The 19,736-nt window shown below is 32.7% G+C and overlaps 1 protein-coding gene across 1 annotated transcript; it reads left to right on the top strand.

Annotated features, from left to right (window-relative positions):
• The first annotated feature begins 13,573 nt into the window (after positions 1 to 13,573).
• On the top strand, positions 13,574 to 19,486 carry LOC123708621 (nucleolin-like). The gene is made up of 8 exons (XM_045659416.1): positions 13,574 to 13,815; positions 13,934 to 14,127; positions 14,927 to 15,034; positions 15,111 to 15,524; positions 17,756 to 17,963; positions 18,036 to 18,489; positions 18,835 to 18,969; positions 19,349 to 19,486. Exons 2-8 carry the CDS (start codon positions 13,941 to 13,943, stop codon positions 19,484 to 19,486), a joined length of 1,644 nt encoding a protein of 547 aa, XP_045515372.1. The 5' UTR covers positions 13,574 to 13,815; positions 13,934 to 13,940.
• Positions 19,487 to 19,736: the final 250 nt, after the last annotated feature.

The raw sequence follows: 19,736 nt of genomic DNA, 5'->3' as shown, positions 1-19,736 counted from the left end.
TAAGAGTGTATGTGTTATGAGTGTTAAGTGAGTTTATTGTCAGTTCTTCTCTTCCGTTCTACGCCCTTGATTTTAGAACTGTGTTACCTCTATGAATAAATGATTTTGAATTACAGAAAGTTTTACAGTGGTAGCTACCGTTCTGTCTGATAATGTTTGTCCGATTAACGGTAGGGTTCATATATCCAATGGCTGATACGCATTAATTGTGATTTTAAGGGACTCCATAATCACTTGACACCAGATGATACTTCTACCCGTTTGTTCTCTGTTCTCTAAAATGTATTGAAGTTATGTGTGTCGTTAATATTTAAACGTATAAAAGTACAAAGGTCTTATGTCGAATATAAAACTATAAGCAAACTATTAAACGTTATGTCATAACTTTTACGATAGGCATTCTTAGTATTAAGTAAATATTGGCGAAAATTTCACTTTTAAACTATACAGAGATGTGGAAATTCGTCAAGCTTTCTTACCTTACAAAGGAGTTTTCGTCTTTTGTTATTTATTGCCGCTTTTACTAAAACACTGAATTCGCCAACTATACTTTTAAAAAAAGAAACTTAATTTATGAAATCTGGATTTCAGTATTCGCCCTGATGGATTGAAAAAGCGATCCTAGACCTTTCAAACACAGTTTTGTGAGAGCTATTGTAATGGATACTGATAAGCCAGTTACTGAATATCAATGATTTTGGGTTGACGCGGGGCTAAATTCAGGGGCAGTGAAGACGCTTATATAATGAATACACCTCGGATATAAAAAAAAAGTTTAAATGTAGGTGAACATAATTTAAAACGAGTACTCAATTCGAAATTATTTTTACCTTTAGCTACGTTATCAGTGTTACGGACTACGGTTCGTAAAGATAATATAGATTCTTACTAAAATGACAAAACTGTGTATTATTTTAAATATTCTATGAAACAAATGACAATAGTGATCTCTGCCTGCCTGAAACTTAAACAGGAGTGTCTGTCTTATCTGTTACAACTGATTTTAAAGACTAATTTATCGTTTTAAAGTTAAGAAATTAATATATAAATTTGTATAGTTTTGTGATGTATGAAGTCAGCATTGTCTCACTAAGACCTATTGTAATAATTGTTTAATTTATTCATTAAATATACTTATTACTTAATATTTAACGCAGGTGTAAAAGAGTTCAATGCTCTTGAGTATCACAAACGACGAATTCATTTTTATATTTCAAATTTGTTTCAAACTTAGTTTCGTTTAATATTTTATTTACCCTACGTTTTTAGTAGATACATACCAACATATGAAACATTTTGCTATGCTAACCCATAGAAGTTAGTCGCTTTTCATTAAAAAAACCTAAGTCCATAAAAACCTTTGCCAAACTTCAAGAAATAAATTTAAAAATCACTAATATAAATTATATTTACGCTGTCAAAATGAGTGTTTTTGTACAATAATTAAAGTGAGAAGTTGTATCCATTTCATCAACTTCTTAAGATTTGACATGTATATATTTTAAGTATTGAAATACCAAACTAATTCACGTTAATCAAATCGTCATAATCAATAAAGGAACAATTTAGTTACGAGAAATCGTCACGTGCTTGGGTGAAAGGGTCTTGGTGCGCCACCGTTTTGTAATTGACCCATTTATGTAGACTATTTGAATATAAATTTAACAATATAGAGTATATGCAGTGCTAGTAACGTATACAGTAATTGTTTCGCGAATATACTACTTGACAGTTGCAAAGTTTATTACAACATAGCGCTTAATTTTAATTCCGCCTTGGAACCACGATCAATGATGGCGCATCAAAGTCATATCAAGATGTTGAATGTTCACTGTAATTGTCTTGTGTTTTAGAATATATAGACTGTAACTTATACTATAGAAAATGCATAATATATGATGTAGTAGTACTGATAAATAAATCTACGCTTGTCAAATCTTATTGGGTTTTAAAATCTAAGACACGCCAGTCTCATAGTAATGACCTCAATAGGGGCACAGTTAGGGTTTAAAAGCATGATCTTAGTGCTGTCTCACACAGATGTACAATCAAATATTACTTCAAAGAAGATCATGTAAATATTTGATAGCCAATTGATTGAAGGTCCACAGAGAAGGGTCTATTGTTTGTATCAAGGATGCGAAGACAAATCGTGACCACGCACCATCAGTTGCCCTCTTTACATACGGTATATTATTATACTAAATTAGCTTTTGTGGTTAACGTATAAATGCTTCATAAAGAAATCATTGAATATCATTTAGGGGCAATTATCTAAGTACGCACTGTCATATTGATCACAAACTTAAACCAACATGGTATTTCTATAGTGAAAGTCAATGTCGTAGTCTCGGAGTGTTTCAATCCAAAGAATTGAGCAAGGCAGGAATGCTGTTAGTAGTTCAAAGTTCGTTCTAACTTATTTTGGTCGTAACGACCGTCGTGAATCAGATAACCTGGACAAGCCGGTTGTCGTCGGCAAGGTGGAAGGCAAAAGGCCGCGGGACAGATCGAAAACTCACTGGTGTGAGGATATGGGGGGATACTAGCTGTGGTAAGGGATGCTATATACGGAACAAAGTTTCCTTCAGCAATGAAGAATACTGAGAAGAAGTACGGACTATTAACAAAACGGATAATCTAATTACGATTCCTGTATAAACCAATTTTTGCAGTTTCACACTGCCTCTGTCACTGTGTGTGACTCATTATGTACTTTTAATTGTCTGTTTTACTTTGAAGTTTGTATTTTGTTGTATACTTTTGATTATTAGATTTATTTCAGCTAAATCATGAAAGACTGATTACTATTTAACTAATTAGTAGTGTCTTATGTAATTCAAATAACAGTTATATATAAATATAATAATACAGTGGAGATACAACCCTAATAGGTCCTTGGCCTTGATCGAAATAACGGATGTTATTATTTTTATTTCATAGACAAGTAGGTGATCAGCCTTCTGTGTCTTATACACGCTGTGTTTTGTTTATGCATTGATCAGCCTTCTGTGTCTTATACACGCCGTGTTTTGTTTATGCCTTGATCAGCCTTCTGTGTCTTATACACGCCGTATTTTGTTTATGCCTTGATCAGCCTTCTGTGTCTTATACACGCCGTGTTTTGTTTATGTCTAAGGCATGCGAGTTCCTCACGATGTTATCCTTCAACGTATGAGCGAGTGTTAGATGTGTAGTACACGGCCAGGGATCGAACCTATGACCTCAGGCATGAGTTCGCTGTATCCTAGTAGTTTTCCTTTAATATGATATTTTTTACTTAGCCTACCTATTTCGTATCTACATATCAACATATGGAACATTTTGCTATGCTAAAGTTAAACAATAAATAAAAACGAATACTCGAATCGGTCGAGTTCTGCGCTTAGCAACATATTTTGCGATAAATTTTTATTTATGTACATAAAAAAGTTAAAACATGTGTTTTGTTTCTCTTTAATATTCCGAGTTCATCCAACCGGATCTAGAGGACTAATATTGCCGCCAAAAGACAATCGTATAATCTTTAACACAACGTGTGAAGTTGTATTTGTTGAATCTCTTCCAGGAAAATGATTAAAAATCAGTAGATTTAGAATGATATTATTTTTACCCATCTTTTACATCCAACGATTTTCTGTTACTAAGAAGACTTTTTGTTGATTCGACTGTTTTAAATTCGCAAAAAAGTATGGCATGTTTATTTTTTAAATATTTATCTTAAATGTACTAGACTTACAGAAATTCTGTATTTTTATCCTATAGGTAAACAGTAAGCTTTTTATCATAAAATACAAAGAGTCGACTATCAAAACTCTAATTAGTACTTCCAATTCCAAATCACGTCCTTAGCACTGTCAAATCCAGTTTAAGTGTAAAATGACGAGTTCTATAAACTACATTTAATGTTATAAACACAGCAATAGCAAACGCCTACGTGACCAGAAATATGTGACTAATACATTAATTTTTGCAGAAGTAAGAGGTACACTATTAAAATAATTTACTATAAGCATGTATGTTTAAGTCTAAGTCACGGAAAATTTGCATAAGTTTTAGTTAACATTCATATATAAATCCGTTGACCAATTAATTGGTAAAACACCAAATGTACCAATAAATTTGGTATAACACCAAATGTACCAATAAATTTGATAAAACACCAAATGTACCAATTCATTTGATAAAACACCAAATGTACCAATTCATTTGGTATAACACCAAATGTACCAATAAATTTGATAAAACACCAAATGTACCAATTAATTTGATAAAACACCAAATGTACCAATTAATTTGGTATAATACCAAATGTACCAATTAATTTGATAAAACACCAAATGTACCAATTAATTTGGTATAATACCAAATGTACCAATAAATTTGATAAAACACCGAATGTACCAATTAATTTGGTAAAACACCAATTGTGCCAATAAATTCGGTAAAACACCAAATTCTATGTTAATATGAAATGTTATTAATAACACAATATTCATAATAAGAAACTGGTTTAGTATGGTGGCCGAATGTAAAAAACATTTTTTTTAAAGTATTTCACATTCATATGTTCAAGCTCGGCATATAACTTAAACTTTTTTAAACAAAATAGCAATAATTAAATAACGTCTAACGATTACTTTATTTTAATATATAAACGAAAATAAATTTCGTGATATAAATAATTATGTGATTAATGATTACAGTAACAAAGCATTTTCTTATGTACGTATATGTATAATGGCGGGAGAAAGTGTTGCATCCGTAACGGAGGAGCATGTGACTTGGAGTCATGTGATCGTTGGGGTCGAAGTCGTATACAACATGCCCTACGATTGTAACTCCCAACACAAGCGGGTACGGACCATAATTGCCTATCTAATTTAAAATCTAGTCGATACTCGCTATATTGCAATAGTAGCGAAATTTTGCACATTCAATTCTAGACTGTATAATAATGGTATTAAGGGTAATAATTCTATGAGTAAACGTTTAGAGGACATTGAGGATGCAACAACTTAAAGTGGGGTAATATTAGTGTTACGTATTTTGTATAGTGTTTTATTGACAAAATATTGCACAATACTAATTAAATTGTGCGTATTGGTTACGTTAAAAAAGGACTAGTTTTAATGTCTCTATTACGGCGTTTAAACATCTAGTGCTGATAATTGCCGGCATCGCACTTGCGAGCCTTCTGGTAATGTAAGTGGCATCAGCTGATCCTCCCGTTTGCCTCCAATTATAAAAAAGAAGTTTCCTTTTTCAAACGTAATTTTATATATCTGTTGGTACTAGTAAAAAAAACACATTATTCAACTTTTACAAACTCGGCATTACGAGTTAATGATTACTTAAGCCACATAATTTAAATTTAAATGGACCATATCAAGCGGAAGCTAACGAAAATCTTTCAAATTTAATTTCCTTGTTAATCAGTCTCGTATACGACTGTATATATAAATAATACTACCAAAGTTAGCGTGGCGCGTTGAACTCTTTTGTATTAATAAGTCGTCGTACGAAAAAACGCATTCATATATTTTACTTTGAACTAATAACGCATAAAGAAATATATTATTAAAAATAAAAATATATTTAGTATACATTTTTGGGTGCAAATTTTCTACTAGTTAAATAACACGAAATCCTCAATACACCAACGTTACATATATAACGATAAGATGTAATAACAATAAATGACACTGAAAACAAAGAAGTGCCTTATTCCAAAACCTTTTGTCTTTTATTACCAATCATAGGCCGTCTGTACTCGTCAAGCCAAAATAACGATGGTCTCACCGGGAATAGAATCGGTTTGTCACCACATGTTTACCAAATAAGCTTTCTTAAGCTTATTAACTAAATATTTATTTATAACGACAATAGTACTTTATTATGCCAAAATTAAATTAGTACATCGCCTTACTTCTTAAGAGATTAAATATCCTATTTTGCTCAAATTAAAACACGTAGGTTCACACATTATAGATGAAGTATGTATACAAATATATAAAGAATTAGTATAGGTAGTATAAGTTGGGGTCGGCAAGCTCTCAGCGTCCTCTTGGAAAATGTCAAGGCTGTTATTGTCTGTGATCACATGACTTCGTCACATGAGACGATTACTCCTTAATCTTATGTAATCTGGTAAAACATTTGCTTATGGATTTTATCCATTAGCTAAAATAATGTTTAATTACGCAAGTATCATGTTTTAATTTATTATTACACAAATATATTCACAGACATTTTGAATCGCTTGGTAAACTCCTGTTCTATACTTATACTTTTTCCTTAATATCCATTTTTTCGTTAGGATAACAACCTATCAGTTTTTAATGTATTCAATTAACAGATACTTAATTTGCTATAAAAAATGGTAAAAATGAACGGCTTTTGTCAGGAATCGAAGCCGTTAAAACTAAAAAAAAAACATTTCTTAAGTTCAGTGACGTTTATATATGAAACGTGATTTACTTCGAAGAACAACGCGCATCGTATTTTGTTTTTAATGTAGCTAGTTTGGCACTGTTATGGCTGAGACTGTATAAATGTAATTGTTTATAATTTAGACTAATAGCCCCTTAAAAATTAATTCGTTGTTACGACAACATACCACCTTGATATATAAAACAAAGCCGGGTTTATTCGAAACTTGAGTGCGGCAGGACCGTTGTTCATGGATTTTGTTTTGTTGTATTTGTCTCGATTAGCAGAACAATTACTAAAACTATAGGAAAATTGACGAAAAAATTTAATAAATGTTAATGGGTTTTGTAACTATCAAACATATAATGATCATCCCGTCGATACAATAAACCCTCCCCTCTGATCAAAGAACGTATTTTAAATACGTATTAAAAATAATTAATTGTATTACTTTCATAAAATAAAAAAATAATTTGAGGTAATCTGTAACGCGACTTTCATTGACTGTTAGGTGGTTCGAAGTTCGCAGGGTCTGCTATATAAAAGACTTATTGGAAGCCTACCTGAACTAATATGTCTATCGCAACCCCAAGATATCAGAACCCTCCTAGTGCATAAAGCCCGCATCAAATTTTTACTAAAGAATCACTTACTGATTTTTATAAATAAGTTTATACAAAACAGTTCTTGATAAGTGAACAATGCCATCTAGGTGAAGTATAGAAAGTTGTGTATAAACGCTATATATACATTGAGATTTAGCCTTATATTACGTAGATGGCAGTTACGATCAATATTTAATGTATTTTTTCAGCGCCATCTATCGGATACCACTTCAATAAATATGCCTGTAAAATACTTGAGATTTACTTAGTAACAGTGTCAAAACACACCAATAGATGTCTCTTAAATAAATTGTACAATAATTATATATTTTATTGGGTGTTTTAATACAACCTAAATAATTTATTTTAAATACGCCTGAGATATAAAAGAACTTTATAAGATTTGAATGTTGACATGTAATTTATTTATTTTTTCGTCGCAGCTTATCTTCAAATAATTTATACAGATCCAGTAATTAATATGTGCACGCAAAGCTTATTAATAGTTGATGCGTAATTCAATTGTAATGGCATATGAATATTTATGCAAATATTTAGTTTGAAGTTACACCTAGTTATTAAGTCCTTAACGCGTGGAGGCTCGCAGGCGGAAGTGAGAAGGCTCGAAGAAAGTCCGACCGGTTGCATTAGTGGGCCACACTCCACTACACGTTTGATACGTGTGACACTGCCACATACTAAAAATTCCTAGACTATAATTATTACATTAAAACCCTTTACACTTTACATGACAAATTATTTTCTTTTCAATTATTCCTTGAACTGCCCTGTACAGTGTAATACTTTAAAAATCAATAGTGAGTAGAGCCCCATATGTGTGACCATATATTAATAGAATAAAACGCAATAAAGCGCAATAATTTAACACAACTGTACCTGTAACTGTATATATTAGATATTTGTATAAATATCCGGACGCTTCGCGGACGGGTGTAAAACTTAGACGGATAGATAGACATTACTCCTTATTATAATTAAAATTAATATAATATCTCTTAAGAGCAAATTTTTAGCTTAGTGTCTTCAAAAGTAGACGAATAACTAAATATTCTAGATATTTTTTAATGTATCTTGCCCTAGCTGAGTAGTTCTAGTAGTAATTACGTCTGTCCACATTTCTATTTTCACACATAACTCTCATAAGCTCATTTTCCACTTGTTTGATTGAGAATAGGAATCTTATAGTTGGGGTCTTATATTTAATATACTTTTAATAATATCGACAAATGCCTCGTTACCTCATTCAACCTTTTGAATTTAAGATTTTTCAAATATTTTTTTCATTTTTATTAATTCCTTAAAAACATACGTACGTAACGGTTAACCGTTAGTTATAATTAATTCAACGTTTTATTGCACGTTGCATTTGTAATGTTTCATGCTTCAGGAGATACGAACGCATTTACGCTTGAGAATCATTGTTTTGGTCTAATGCTATATTAAACAAAAGAAGAAATATTATAGTAAATTAACTTATAAATAAACTGTTTAGTTCGGAACGGAACAAACACGTTTTCGTGAGACTGGGAATAAAACTCATGACTCGGGGTTGCATTCACTTCAATGAAGTGAAGGAAGCTTTGAAAATAACAATGCAAATGGATACTTACACAGAAACCAAACTATTACACTAAGATAAGTTAAAAATATATAAAATATATCAGAAAGAGGATATGAAAGTGTCGATATTAATAATGTATATTACTGTAGTGTCACTAGAGAGGGCTTACTTTAGCAATAGTACGATTCGTGCAATTTTTGATGTGAAACATCTATAGCCGCACGTAAAACCGTTTTCTGGCGTGGCGTCGCTGGCATGTTCGAGCGCGGAACAACAATAGATGCTGTATTTATTAGATATCTTGATAATGTTATGTCCAATACTTTTGTAACATACTTCAGTTACCATCGACCAATTGTCACAGTAATACCGTCCTCAGAGGCAACATCGAATATAACTATTACTGAAGTCACTGATTAAACTAATTGAGTAGTCACGATTTGAAATAAATTCGTAAATTTTTGTATTTAATGAAAATAAATGTTTATTCAATAAATAGTCATCGATGTCTGGAAAAAATCGTAATATTTTATTTTATCATTATGACATATTTAGTTCCTATCACAATATGTTCTTTTCTTGCTATTACTTTTACAAAATAATGTCGATGTTTCACATCTGCCAGGCGTCCCGTGACGGCTCAGTTTTTTTTAGTGCTGCTTTTTTTTAGTGCTGGTATTAATATTACATACCCAATTGTCATGTCAGAACCTAGCGGTACTCTGTTGTTGAACTATTGAAATTTTGATATTTATTCATTATTATACTTCCTTGAGTGTTATCTATAACAGTGGCGGTTACCCGTAAATATGAGATTTCACACTTTTTCGACGTAGAGAACATTTAAGATGTCGTTAAAATCTTTGTTGAAGTAATAGTATACTTGCTGGTTAGCCTAGAATCGGTTTTCGATTCAGTTATAGTCACTGTTGACTGTTTGATATTTATTTAAATTACGTTATATGAAACAGATATATTTTAATAATAAACATATTACTAATTTCGACCGTTGCAGCGGACATCAAGAATGAATTTTACGAGGCTATATCTTAGTTAAACAGTGATACTATATGCATTTCTGTTTTATTTGTTTTACGTAATAATATCTAAATGATATTAACAAAATGAGAAAACAGACGTCATACAGATTCGGTAATTATAAGAAAGCCAGAAGGCTCGCGAGAACGTTGTCGGCTGTTTAAAAGCCGTAGTACTTAATAGAACCTCCTACTTTTTTGGAAATTTCATACGTAATGCTTACGAGTATCCGATAATTATAGCGTATGTAGTTAGCAACGTAGTTTTAAGATAATCCGTAGTACAATTTAGACCGGACTCGTTTTAAACAAGCTTTCTAATAGCCATTAAAGACAAATAAATGAAAAGAAAGCGATTGCATCAAGATTGGCAGGGCTGGTTTCATTTACGTATTTTAGTTATGGCTATTTAATATACCTAGTAATCAAAATTAAAGAAACAATGTAATACCAGATCGATTTGGAAAATATTGTATTGTCTATTCGTCTTGGTCAAACGTCCAGACTTCGTATGTCAGATATAGCTTTTTTTTGTTTCTCTACTTTATAAATTCTATTTTGTCATTAAGTATAATGTTCTACTTAACTAACTATAAAATAAAAATTATATGGATACTAAAGTCGCATACGGAAGGTTGTTGGCATTAATATCTAGTTAACAATGGGATATCTAAACGTAAGATCAAGAACAAGTAGCCTAAGAGATCATATGTGATAATAGAAACAACAATACACTGAAGTGCATATGCGCCTAAATACTTATTATAAACGATAAATTGTAAGTAAATAAACAGAATATTTTTTGTTTCCAGAATTGAATGTGCAAATATAAACGTTTAAGGAAAATGAATAAAAAACAAATTATGTAGGACAGGATCTGAGTTACACCAAAATTACAACACAAATTTGTTGGAAAATAACAGTTTTATTCATGAATATGAGTCATTAAAGCAATAATACCAGAAAGTTTGGAACTCTCGATGCTCGATAACAAACCAAATTCGAAACATAAACTTTCTGTAATTAATACGTAGAAAATCTAATTCGTTACTTCTATTTAATAGAGAGAAAATAAATCAACAAAAACCAAACCCTCTCGAAGCAATAATAAAAATTATAATGGGTAGAAATAATTCTGAGCCTGTCTCATTGATTTTGATAAAAACTGTGTTCCTTTTTTTTCGTAGCAAAAAAGCTTAACAATAATAAAAAGCAATTCGACTTAGGTAGTATGAACGTCATCCTGGAATCGACGGGACACCAACTAGTGATGGCCAGATATGAACTAGCCTCAAATCAGCCTAGAATCAAAATAATGATTTTATCCCACTTATTTATAAGGAATTAAAAATCATCCACTTAATATATAATAGTTCTAACATAAACAACCAACGAAGCATTTGATAGACTTTAATTATTTTAATTACAAGATTTAATTAACTCATATTTAATGTAATTAATACGAATTGTAATTGTCAATTTATACAAAACTCTTTATACGTCTAATTATGATAATTTGTAATGGTGTTAAGTAATTAATTATAAAACGTTGATTACGTGTTATTACTTAATTATTTGAACAATGTATAAAAAATTACAATATATTTAAATTACTTCCAAAAAGTGAGCTTATCATAAAATATTGACGTTTTTCCTTTTTCTACATTTAACTTACAACAATTAAGCACAAGCCATACGTTCCCAGGATAGCAGGTCAGTGTAGGGTTAGTCTGAAGAAGCCAGATAATGGAATAATATACAGTAAAACTTGCCTAAAAGTGTCCTACTATGCTAAAATATGACATAACAACCATGATTGTTCTACAGAGCACCTCTATTATACAGCAGTATTCCCTCATAAAATTATAATGTATTTTAGCCACTCTATATATCATATGTTGGATAGCCCATTGCTCTACAGATAGTAAAACCTTGTAGCTAATTATATAAATTTAAAAAAAGTTCTTACTTATAATTATGAAAAGCGTCAAAATGTTCACACAATATCCTTCGAAAATAATTACATAACCATCTTAACGGAACTTTGCAGATTGTATAACTTTCCATTTTGTAAATTAATTTTATGGCAAATAGTTGGCGAAATTGAATAACATTAAGCCGAATATTTGAGTAAAAGTTAAATTTCTCGAAATCTTCGGCGATCGTAATTGCAAACATTGACCCTCGATAGACGGGTTTTCGTTTCTATCATTATATCGGTTTTTTATAGCCGTTCTAACATTGTAAATACAGCTTTTATGTACTAAAGTAAAAACTATAAAATTATAGAATTTGCGTAACATTAAATTTAGGTATCAGGTCAAATTTTTAATGTAATTTTTGTAATAAAGTCTAATGTAGGCAAGAGAAAGCCCTAATAAGCAATCTCTTCCTGACAACCGCATGTAGATAATTTATATTGACGTCTTTATCAAAGCATCTAAGATTAAATCTCAAGAACCGAATTGATCTTTTGATTAGTATCTGACTTAAACATATCACATGTAACTAAAATTCACTATGGATATTACTATCCCGTATTTAAAAAACGTATTGTAGACATACCGAAGTTTTATTTCCTACTAAGTCTTGACTATGATTACATTTCATAATACCCACGTTGTGTAAAGTACGCAAACAAAACATGAGCGCTCATCTGATCATATCTAACCATTTAATATTTCTATAGAAAATGAACTCTGAAGTCAATAACCGCTCATCTCAAGCAAACGAAAACGTTTTTCTTTTATTTAGGGCGTAGGTTAAAACGTATTGTAACGTTAAGTAATACCAAAGAACACATAAGTCATTATTAGTTACGCAAAGTAGCACAAAATATTTATAATCGCATCGGACGCAAGTGGAGTGGTGAAAGTCCTCGAAACCCATTCACAAACAGCATACAAATATTTGTGCCCGCCTACAATACCAAAAACGGGTTTAGACCTTTCTCGCTTTGATATTAACCTGTATAAATTTAAAAAGCATCTTTATAGACATCTAAAGGCATCGCTGAAACCAATGCCTTGGACAAAATACAGAAACGTATGGATATTGATTACGTAAGTGTATAAATTGAAGTACAACACTGAAAATGAATTAAAAGCGTACTTTAGACGTATGTAATAGACAAAACAGTCCGTTACAAAAGTCAACTTATAATATTACTGTAATCTGTGACATGCCATAAACAAATGTCTGGTTTTAGTTTTTATAAAATTAAGAAAAAATATTTCTACGAAGAAGAGAAATGTTCAATGTTAGTTTTCGACGAAAAACAAGCTGCTTTAACAAATTTCAATTAATAATAGGTTCCTGGGAAAATTGCGTTACTCTCTGCTATATATATTATTGCCTTGAAATGTTTTGTGATAAAATGTTCTATCTAAGAATACAATATAATCTCGTACAATATAAAGTTCATTTTATAATAGTAAATATTTAGTAGCGTACATTGTTATTATAATAAATACTGAAATACTTGGTGGCAATATGCCTTCGATGGGACATTATTTTTTACGTCACCTTATCAATTACACCAGACGCGTTTGCATACATAACCTTAAGTGAAAGTATGGCTCTGGTCACCACATACTAATGTTTGAAATATTTTAAAATTCCGATTCCACACGCTTGCCCATACTTTTCTCCAGTGAAGCACCAAGCGTCAGCAAATAAGTTGAATAAATTAGTTAATCGAACTTCACCAACCCCTCTTTACATCGAATAGATTAGTTTGCGACACAGACCTGCCGCTCGGTATAAAATATAACGTCACGTATTTTTGTACGCATAACGATACAAACTTTCCCCGCTTAAATACAGGCAGTTAAAGAATTATGTATTAATAAAATAACAAAATATATTGTTTTACGATCGTTATAAAATACATAAAAAGTTCATATTATTCACGATACATCTTAGAATTGCTCAGAGAAAGTCTACAGGTCAGTTTATCTATGTCCGTTCGACTACCATCACTACTTTCTTCCTGAGCTGTGTGACGTAACTGTATAAAAGAGTGCGCGTGGAAGACGCCGCCGCTATATCGTTTCCGCACGCCAGGCTCGGCCATAGCGTCTCGACCCTCGACATTGAAGGACGCGGGCGGAACCTCTTCCGCAGAGCCCCTTAGGACTCAACAGTGAAAAGTCAAAAGGTGAAGTGTGAAGGACATCCAGTGCACGTGGTGTTGTGTTAGTGCTGTGATATCGTGATCCTCGACGGCTCTGTTGGAAAATTTGGCGGTGATGATTAAAGGCCTCTGTTTGTTTCAGATACGAGATGAGGTCGTTATTGTTATTAGCGGCGGTTTGCTGCTTAGTTATTTTGGGGAGCTGTAGCCCTATCACCAGGTCTGAGGATGGTGAGGTGAAGGAGGTAGGAAGACAGGCGGCACAGCAGCCTGCGGCTGCCGCGGCTTCTGATGATGATGATGACGATGACGACGACGACGATGAAGATGCTCTTGGTGGCCTAGGAGGTAATTGCTAAATACCTAAATCTAATAATAATAAATAAGTAAAAAACGTATATATATTTACAGTAAAGTATTACAAATTATTTGTCTTTTGGTGTCATGATTTATTTACACTACGTAAATAAATCTTTTAGCGCGTAGGATTTACCGTTTACAAGTAAATTTACCGTTACGGTGAATTGACTGAAGTTATATTTACGTATATTCATATATATTTTCTAGGGAATTAAAAGAGTTGTAAGCATTCAAATTGAACTTAACGATTATATTCAACAATTTAAAGTTTTATTTTATGATAACATTGATTTATGGTAAATCGTTTTCATTATAACTAACTAAAAACTATTTAGTTTTTATTTTCTATGTTTTTACCGGAGATCTTTAGTTAAAAAATGACTCTACATTTACGAGACGAGATTATAACAATCAATTTGGGAAATCATATTACAATATTGGATATTAATATACAATATAGAAAGTGTGGCGATCTATCAATACAAATTCCTATTAATCAGGACGCGAGCAAACGGAATGTGAATCGTGCAGCGTGACAACTGCTCTCGTTAGTTAATCGATTCTAGAAGAAATACATAATCAGAGAAATTAGTGCTACTTAGCTTTCTTCTAGAGATTCATAAGTTAGTACATCACGCAAGGTTATATTAATTGAAATTACAACGTATAATTGCAGATGGATAGAAATATCGATTACTTTTAATAGTACGACTATTAGTCTAATTTAATACAGTACCGGAAAACAAATGTTTTAATTTTTAACTCTCTCTTTTAGGCGAAGACGACGAAGATGAAGACGACGACGATGATGATGATGAGGATGAAGCAGATGATGACGAAGATGATGATTACTTGGAAAGATTCTTTGATGACATATTAGGAGGTCCATAGTTTGAAATTCTTCTTTTTTTGTCATACGATTTTTCTTGAACAAAGTTAACGTATCTTTTATATTTCAGGAGGTGAAGATGACGAGGATGAAGACGAACCAGCTGCTGCACAGCCTGTTGTGGCTGCCGTCGATACAGTTGCTGCGGCCCCTGCACCAGCTGCATCAGCCGCCTCAGTAGAAGAAGTTGCTGCCGCTTCAGAGGAAACCGAAGCAGCAGAGGGCGAGGCTGTGGCAGAGGGTGACGAACCTGAAGCTGGGCAAAAAGAACCCGCTAGTGCTGAAGTTGAAGTTCCCGCGGCTAGCTCCGAAGTGGCTGCAGCCGCTGAAGCCGACGATGACGATGATGATGACGAGGAAATTGGAGACGTACTCGAAGGGGATGATGATGAGGAAGATGATGACGAGGAAGAAGACGATGATGATGACGACGAAGACGACGTTTCCGACGCTTTTAGCAGAAATATTTCTGCCAAACAATCACGTGAGTCTAAAAAATTAAAGGCTAATGTTGCGGCGCTCAAAAAAAAGAGTGGAAAAAAAACAAGTCACATTAAAGTAAAGAAAACCAAAGCAACGTCGGCTGCATCAGTCCCAGAACACAAAAAGTTCAGATAGTTATAATGCGCCAGTGAACGGGCAAGCCTGGCTCCCGCATCCACCTGAGAGACCTCCGGGGTCTCCCTCCTTTAGCTTAGCTATTTATTAACTATTTATTTATTCTATTTAATTTATTTTATTTATTAAGTGCGTGTGCTTGATGTGTGAGTGTTAGTATGGACCCGAGAAAGTAAAAGTTAAATTAATGTCTAGATCATGTCACATCAGATCCGTGGCAAAGTATTTTGAAATAAAACTGTTTGTTCTTAATTTGTGTTAAATTTTTTAAAAACCTCTCAATCGAATTGTGCGTAAAATAACTACTTCGTCAACGATATCATGTCGGTCAGAATTCTAGTAAACTTTTGTCAGTAAAGAGTGACATTATCTAGTCTTAATTTAATTATTATTGTCAGAAAATAAATATATACTAGTCAAACAATATATTTATGTAAAATTCCTTATATTCCTCATCCATAAATGCCTGTGTTAAAATGATATTTATATGCTTCTAACAACGTATATCTATATATCTGTTAATAGAATAATAGTACATAGTATGATTTGTACATATTAAAAGTAATATAAGTAACTAGCTTTTTGACCGATATATGTACTTCTATGTAATTTACGCACAAACTGGTTTCCTTTCCCGTGACGTATCCCATTTATCATATAAACATACCTCCCATGGTTGAGATTTCATTACGCGATAAAATTGAAAGCACTTAGATTTTTAATCTGATAAACGATAGATTGACGAAGACTGACAGTTATCGGATGAGTTCTTTGTAGAATATTAATGAGGAACCAGCTTGAACTGGATGTGTGTTATGAGGTCGAAAACGGGTATCAAGCCCGGTTACTTTCTCATCCGGACCTAGTTCGATGAACCCATCCGATTTCTTCTATAGCCTTGACACTTTCTCTGACCTTGTCATGACCGTATCCAGGACCTGACCTTGACAAAACTGAAGGAATTTCCATCAAAAGAAAGTAAATAGATTCAGACTCACTCTCGAAATTACGAAACGGTCACAAAATTTGCGTGTCCACTTTTAGTGAAAACGACATAATGAAATGCGAAAAGAGAAATTTTTACAAAGTTGTTTGAGAAATTGTAGGAGAGCCGCGAGGAGTCATACTCGACCTAAATTAAACTAGTTTGTTACCGGCTACGCCTAAAACGACTCGCTTGTCTGAGGTCTCTATTTCCTTTCTTCGATAGAAATCTGCCACTCTCAGACTTCATTTAAATACTTATATGAAATGCCAGATTCTGATATGAAGGCGAAACTGTAATTAAATTTGCTGACGGAAAATAAATATTGGCTCATTTCCTAATAAGTAAATAGTTTCTTTGATTGCAAGTATTCCGGCACGCAGTTTCTTTTTCATGTATAGAAAATAGAAAATCCATGGATGACTGTTCCTATTAATTGTTAGAAGCTATTAGAATGCAGGCGAGGCTTGAAGACTAAACAGTTAGTTGTTCGCGTGCCTCCGATACGTGATTCGAATTGCACGTGTGAATGTATGAATTATTAGCCTAGTGAATACCTAATTACACACTGCAACCGAGTGCGTGATGTCATGAATAATGTAATTTATCATATATTTATTTTGAGAGAGAAATTTGATAGTTGTCACTTTTATTCGCAACTTTATGAAAACAATGACTTGACACTAAATAAACTATTTTTCCAAATCTGTACTTTCCTTGACTGACTTTTAATAGACGATTAAGCAACAAATGGGGTGCAATTATTTTAGAAAATGTTTTATGTATAATTGGCTTTTACCATCTTGAGATCGAAGAGAAATTTTAAAGACAAAATGCAAGTTTAAGATTTAATCAAAATAGATATAATAGAATATTTATCTAGTTTGATAGGAAGAGACTTTTCTACACTAGAGCCGTTTATTACTACCATTTCCTATCTATTAATTCTAATTATGTTATTAACATAAATTTTCTACTTATTTTGGCATAACATGGAAAAAAAGTAAATTTAAAACTTCCGGCTTATTAATAAAAAGGTAAGCGTATCTGTATACTAAAAAAAAATAGGAGATTAATAAAAATTCCAACTATATCTTCGTCTCCTCTAACAGGTGCGTTGTCTGAGGAACCGCCCAAAAAACCAGCACCTGTGCCTGCTGTGTACATAATCAAATACAATAAGTTCATTGACAACATCCTTGAAAAAATGAATGACATATTAAGACGTTCCTATGACCCAGTGAACGTAAAACTGCAGCCAATAGATGCGAGCAAAAATACAAAGGGAAAGAAAGATAAAACCAAAACTAGTAACAAAAAGTAAGTATTGATAAAATTCATGTTATTTCTCAAACCTACGAACTCGGATTCACAACGTCACAAATATTTCAGAAAAACTTCAAACAAAAAGAAAAACACAGCGCGCGGTGGAGTCAACGAAAACGAAACAGTAGAAAAAGTTGAGGAAATACAGCAAAACAAAATCGATGAAAGCTTGAACGATCAAAAAACTAACAGTGAAAATGCGAGAACCGAAATGCGAGCTGTAAAGGAGAAATCTGGAAATGAAAGTGGAAAAGCAAAGCCATCGTCAAAACCAAAACAACCTACTAAGGCAACTAAACCTAAACCAAAACCGCCAGCGAAAGCTCCGGTAAAAAATACAAAGAAGCCCACCAAGAACAAGGTAAAAAGCGAAAAGAGCAAGCCAAGAGCAAAGGGTACATTGTATGGCCTTTCATCTCTTAAAAGAAGTGGTGATGTAGCCGTTAGCATTATGACAAACCATACAACCATTAAGAGTAATTTCGCGGTCGGACCCTTGATACTTCGAGTCGAAAAGGAGGTATGTGCAATTCAAGCTTTAGACAATATTATTCGAGTATAAGGCAAACATTTAATGTGTGCTAATAATTTCATTTTAAATATTACTTAGCTGTCCATAGATCTAGTTAAATGTTTCATTTCATACATTTTTTTGGGATTCATTAAATTAGAATGTATTGCATTTTTTTCTACCTATGTGCGGAATTATAACCTGCTCGCTGGTGCAACCGTGCCATTACGACAAAGTCGCAAATCACTGTTAGTCACCCATGACATAGGTGCAAATCTTCATGCTCTATAACGTATATTTTTATACGATAGCTGATCGTATAGTGAAAACCTAAGATCATAATGTGTTTAATAGGTTGGTCGAGGTGCTAAGAAGGAGCTCAAATCTGCAACAGCGACAACGGCCGAAATGAACGGTAAATTGACGCTTCGTGTCAACAATCAAGGCGTAGCAACATTACATTCCATCAAAGTTCTGCAGCCCAAACAGGTATATACTTCTAATTTATGTTTTTTTTACTTTATTGTTTTATTTCCTAAATGAATAAATAAATAAATTACATTGTTATATTTAAGCGTTATTAAATTTAAATACTAATAAAGGCGTTAAATTTGTCAATTATACAGATATGAAACGTGTAACTTTTATAAGTCAGTTGGTCTGCACTTATTAAATTCGAACATGGTTCAGTCAGTGTACTGTGGCACAATTATATTTTTTGTCTCTAAAGACATCAATATTAGGTAAATCTAAAAAAATAAATATTAGGTTCATCGGACACAAAACAGCGCACAATTTACATAATTTTTTTTAAACTTATTAGTATTGATTTGACATCCTTTAACAAATTTTTCATTTGTTAACATAGGTCCGTGTCGACAGCAACCACGAGCGAACACGTGAATTGGTTTGGCAGAGGAGTGCCAGAATCGCCCACGTTGTCTCTGAAAAGTTAAGAACTGCTTCAAAGCCCATGTTCCTTCACCAAGGCGTTGTAAGGCAATAGTCTATTTAAAAGCTTATTAGTTAGGTATTACTATATTGTATCTTCATTGATTCGATGCAGTCTCATTCGGGGTCTTGGGTTCGAAATAAACTGCATCGAATCGACTTCAAAACGACATCGTATTGCAATAAGATTATATAAATATTCATCCACGGATCATTATCATATCAATCACAAATCATTACTATCCTGTAGTTCCCATTTCATTAAATAATAAAATGTCATTAAATAATGAAATGTCATTAAACAT

Source organism: Pieris brassicae, chromosome 4, assembly GCF_905147105.1.
Source record: "Pieris brassicae chromosome 4, ilPieBrab1.1, whole genome shotgun sequence".
NCBI classification, from domain to species: domain Eukaryota; kingdom Metazoa; phylum Arthropoda; class Insecta; order Lepidoptera; family Pieridae; genus Pieris; species Pieris brassicae.
Note: the sequence above shows the minus strand (reverse complement) of the source record. Positions and strands in the feature narration are given on the sequence as shown.

What these genes read in the sequence shown, in the direction of transcription:
- LOC123708621 (XM_045659416.1), top strand. Translation starts at nt 13,941, where the DNA reads ATGAGGTCGTTATTGTTATTAGCGGCGGTTTGCTGCTTAGTTATTTTG. An exon ending in TATTTCTGCCAAACAATCAC is followed by an intron (nt 15,525 to 17,755) that starts GTGAGTCTAAAA and finishes CTCCTCTAACAG; the next exon opens with GTGCGTTGTCTGAGGAACCG. An exon ending in ACCAAAACTAGTAACAAAAA is followed by an intron (nt 17,964 to 18,035) that starts GTAAGTATTGAT and finishes CAAATATTTCAG; the next exon opens with AAAAACTTCAAACAAAAAGA.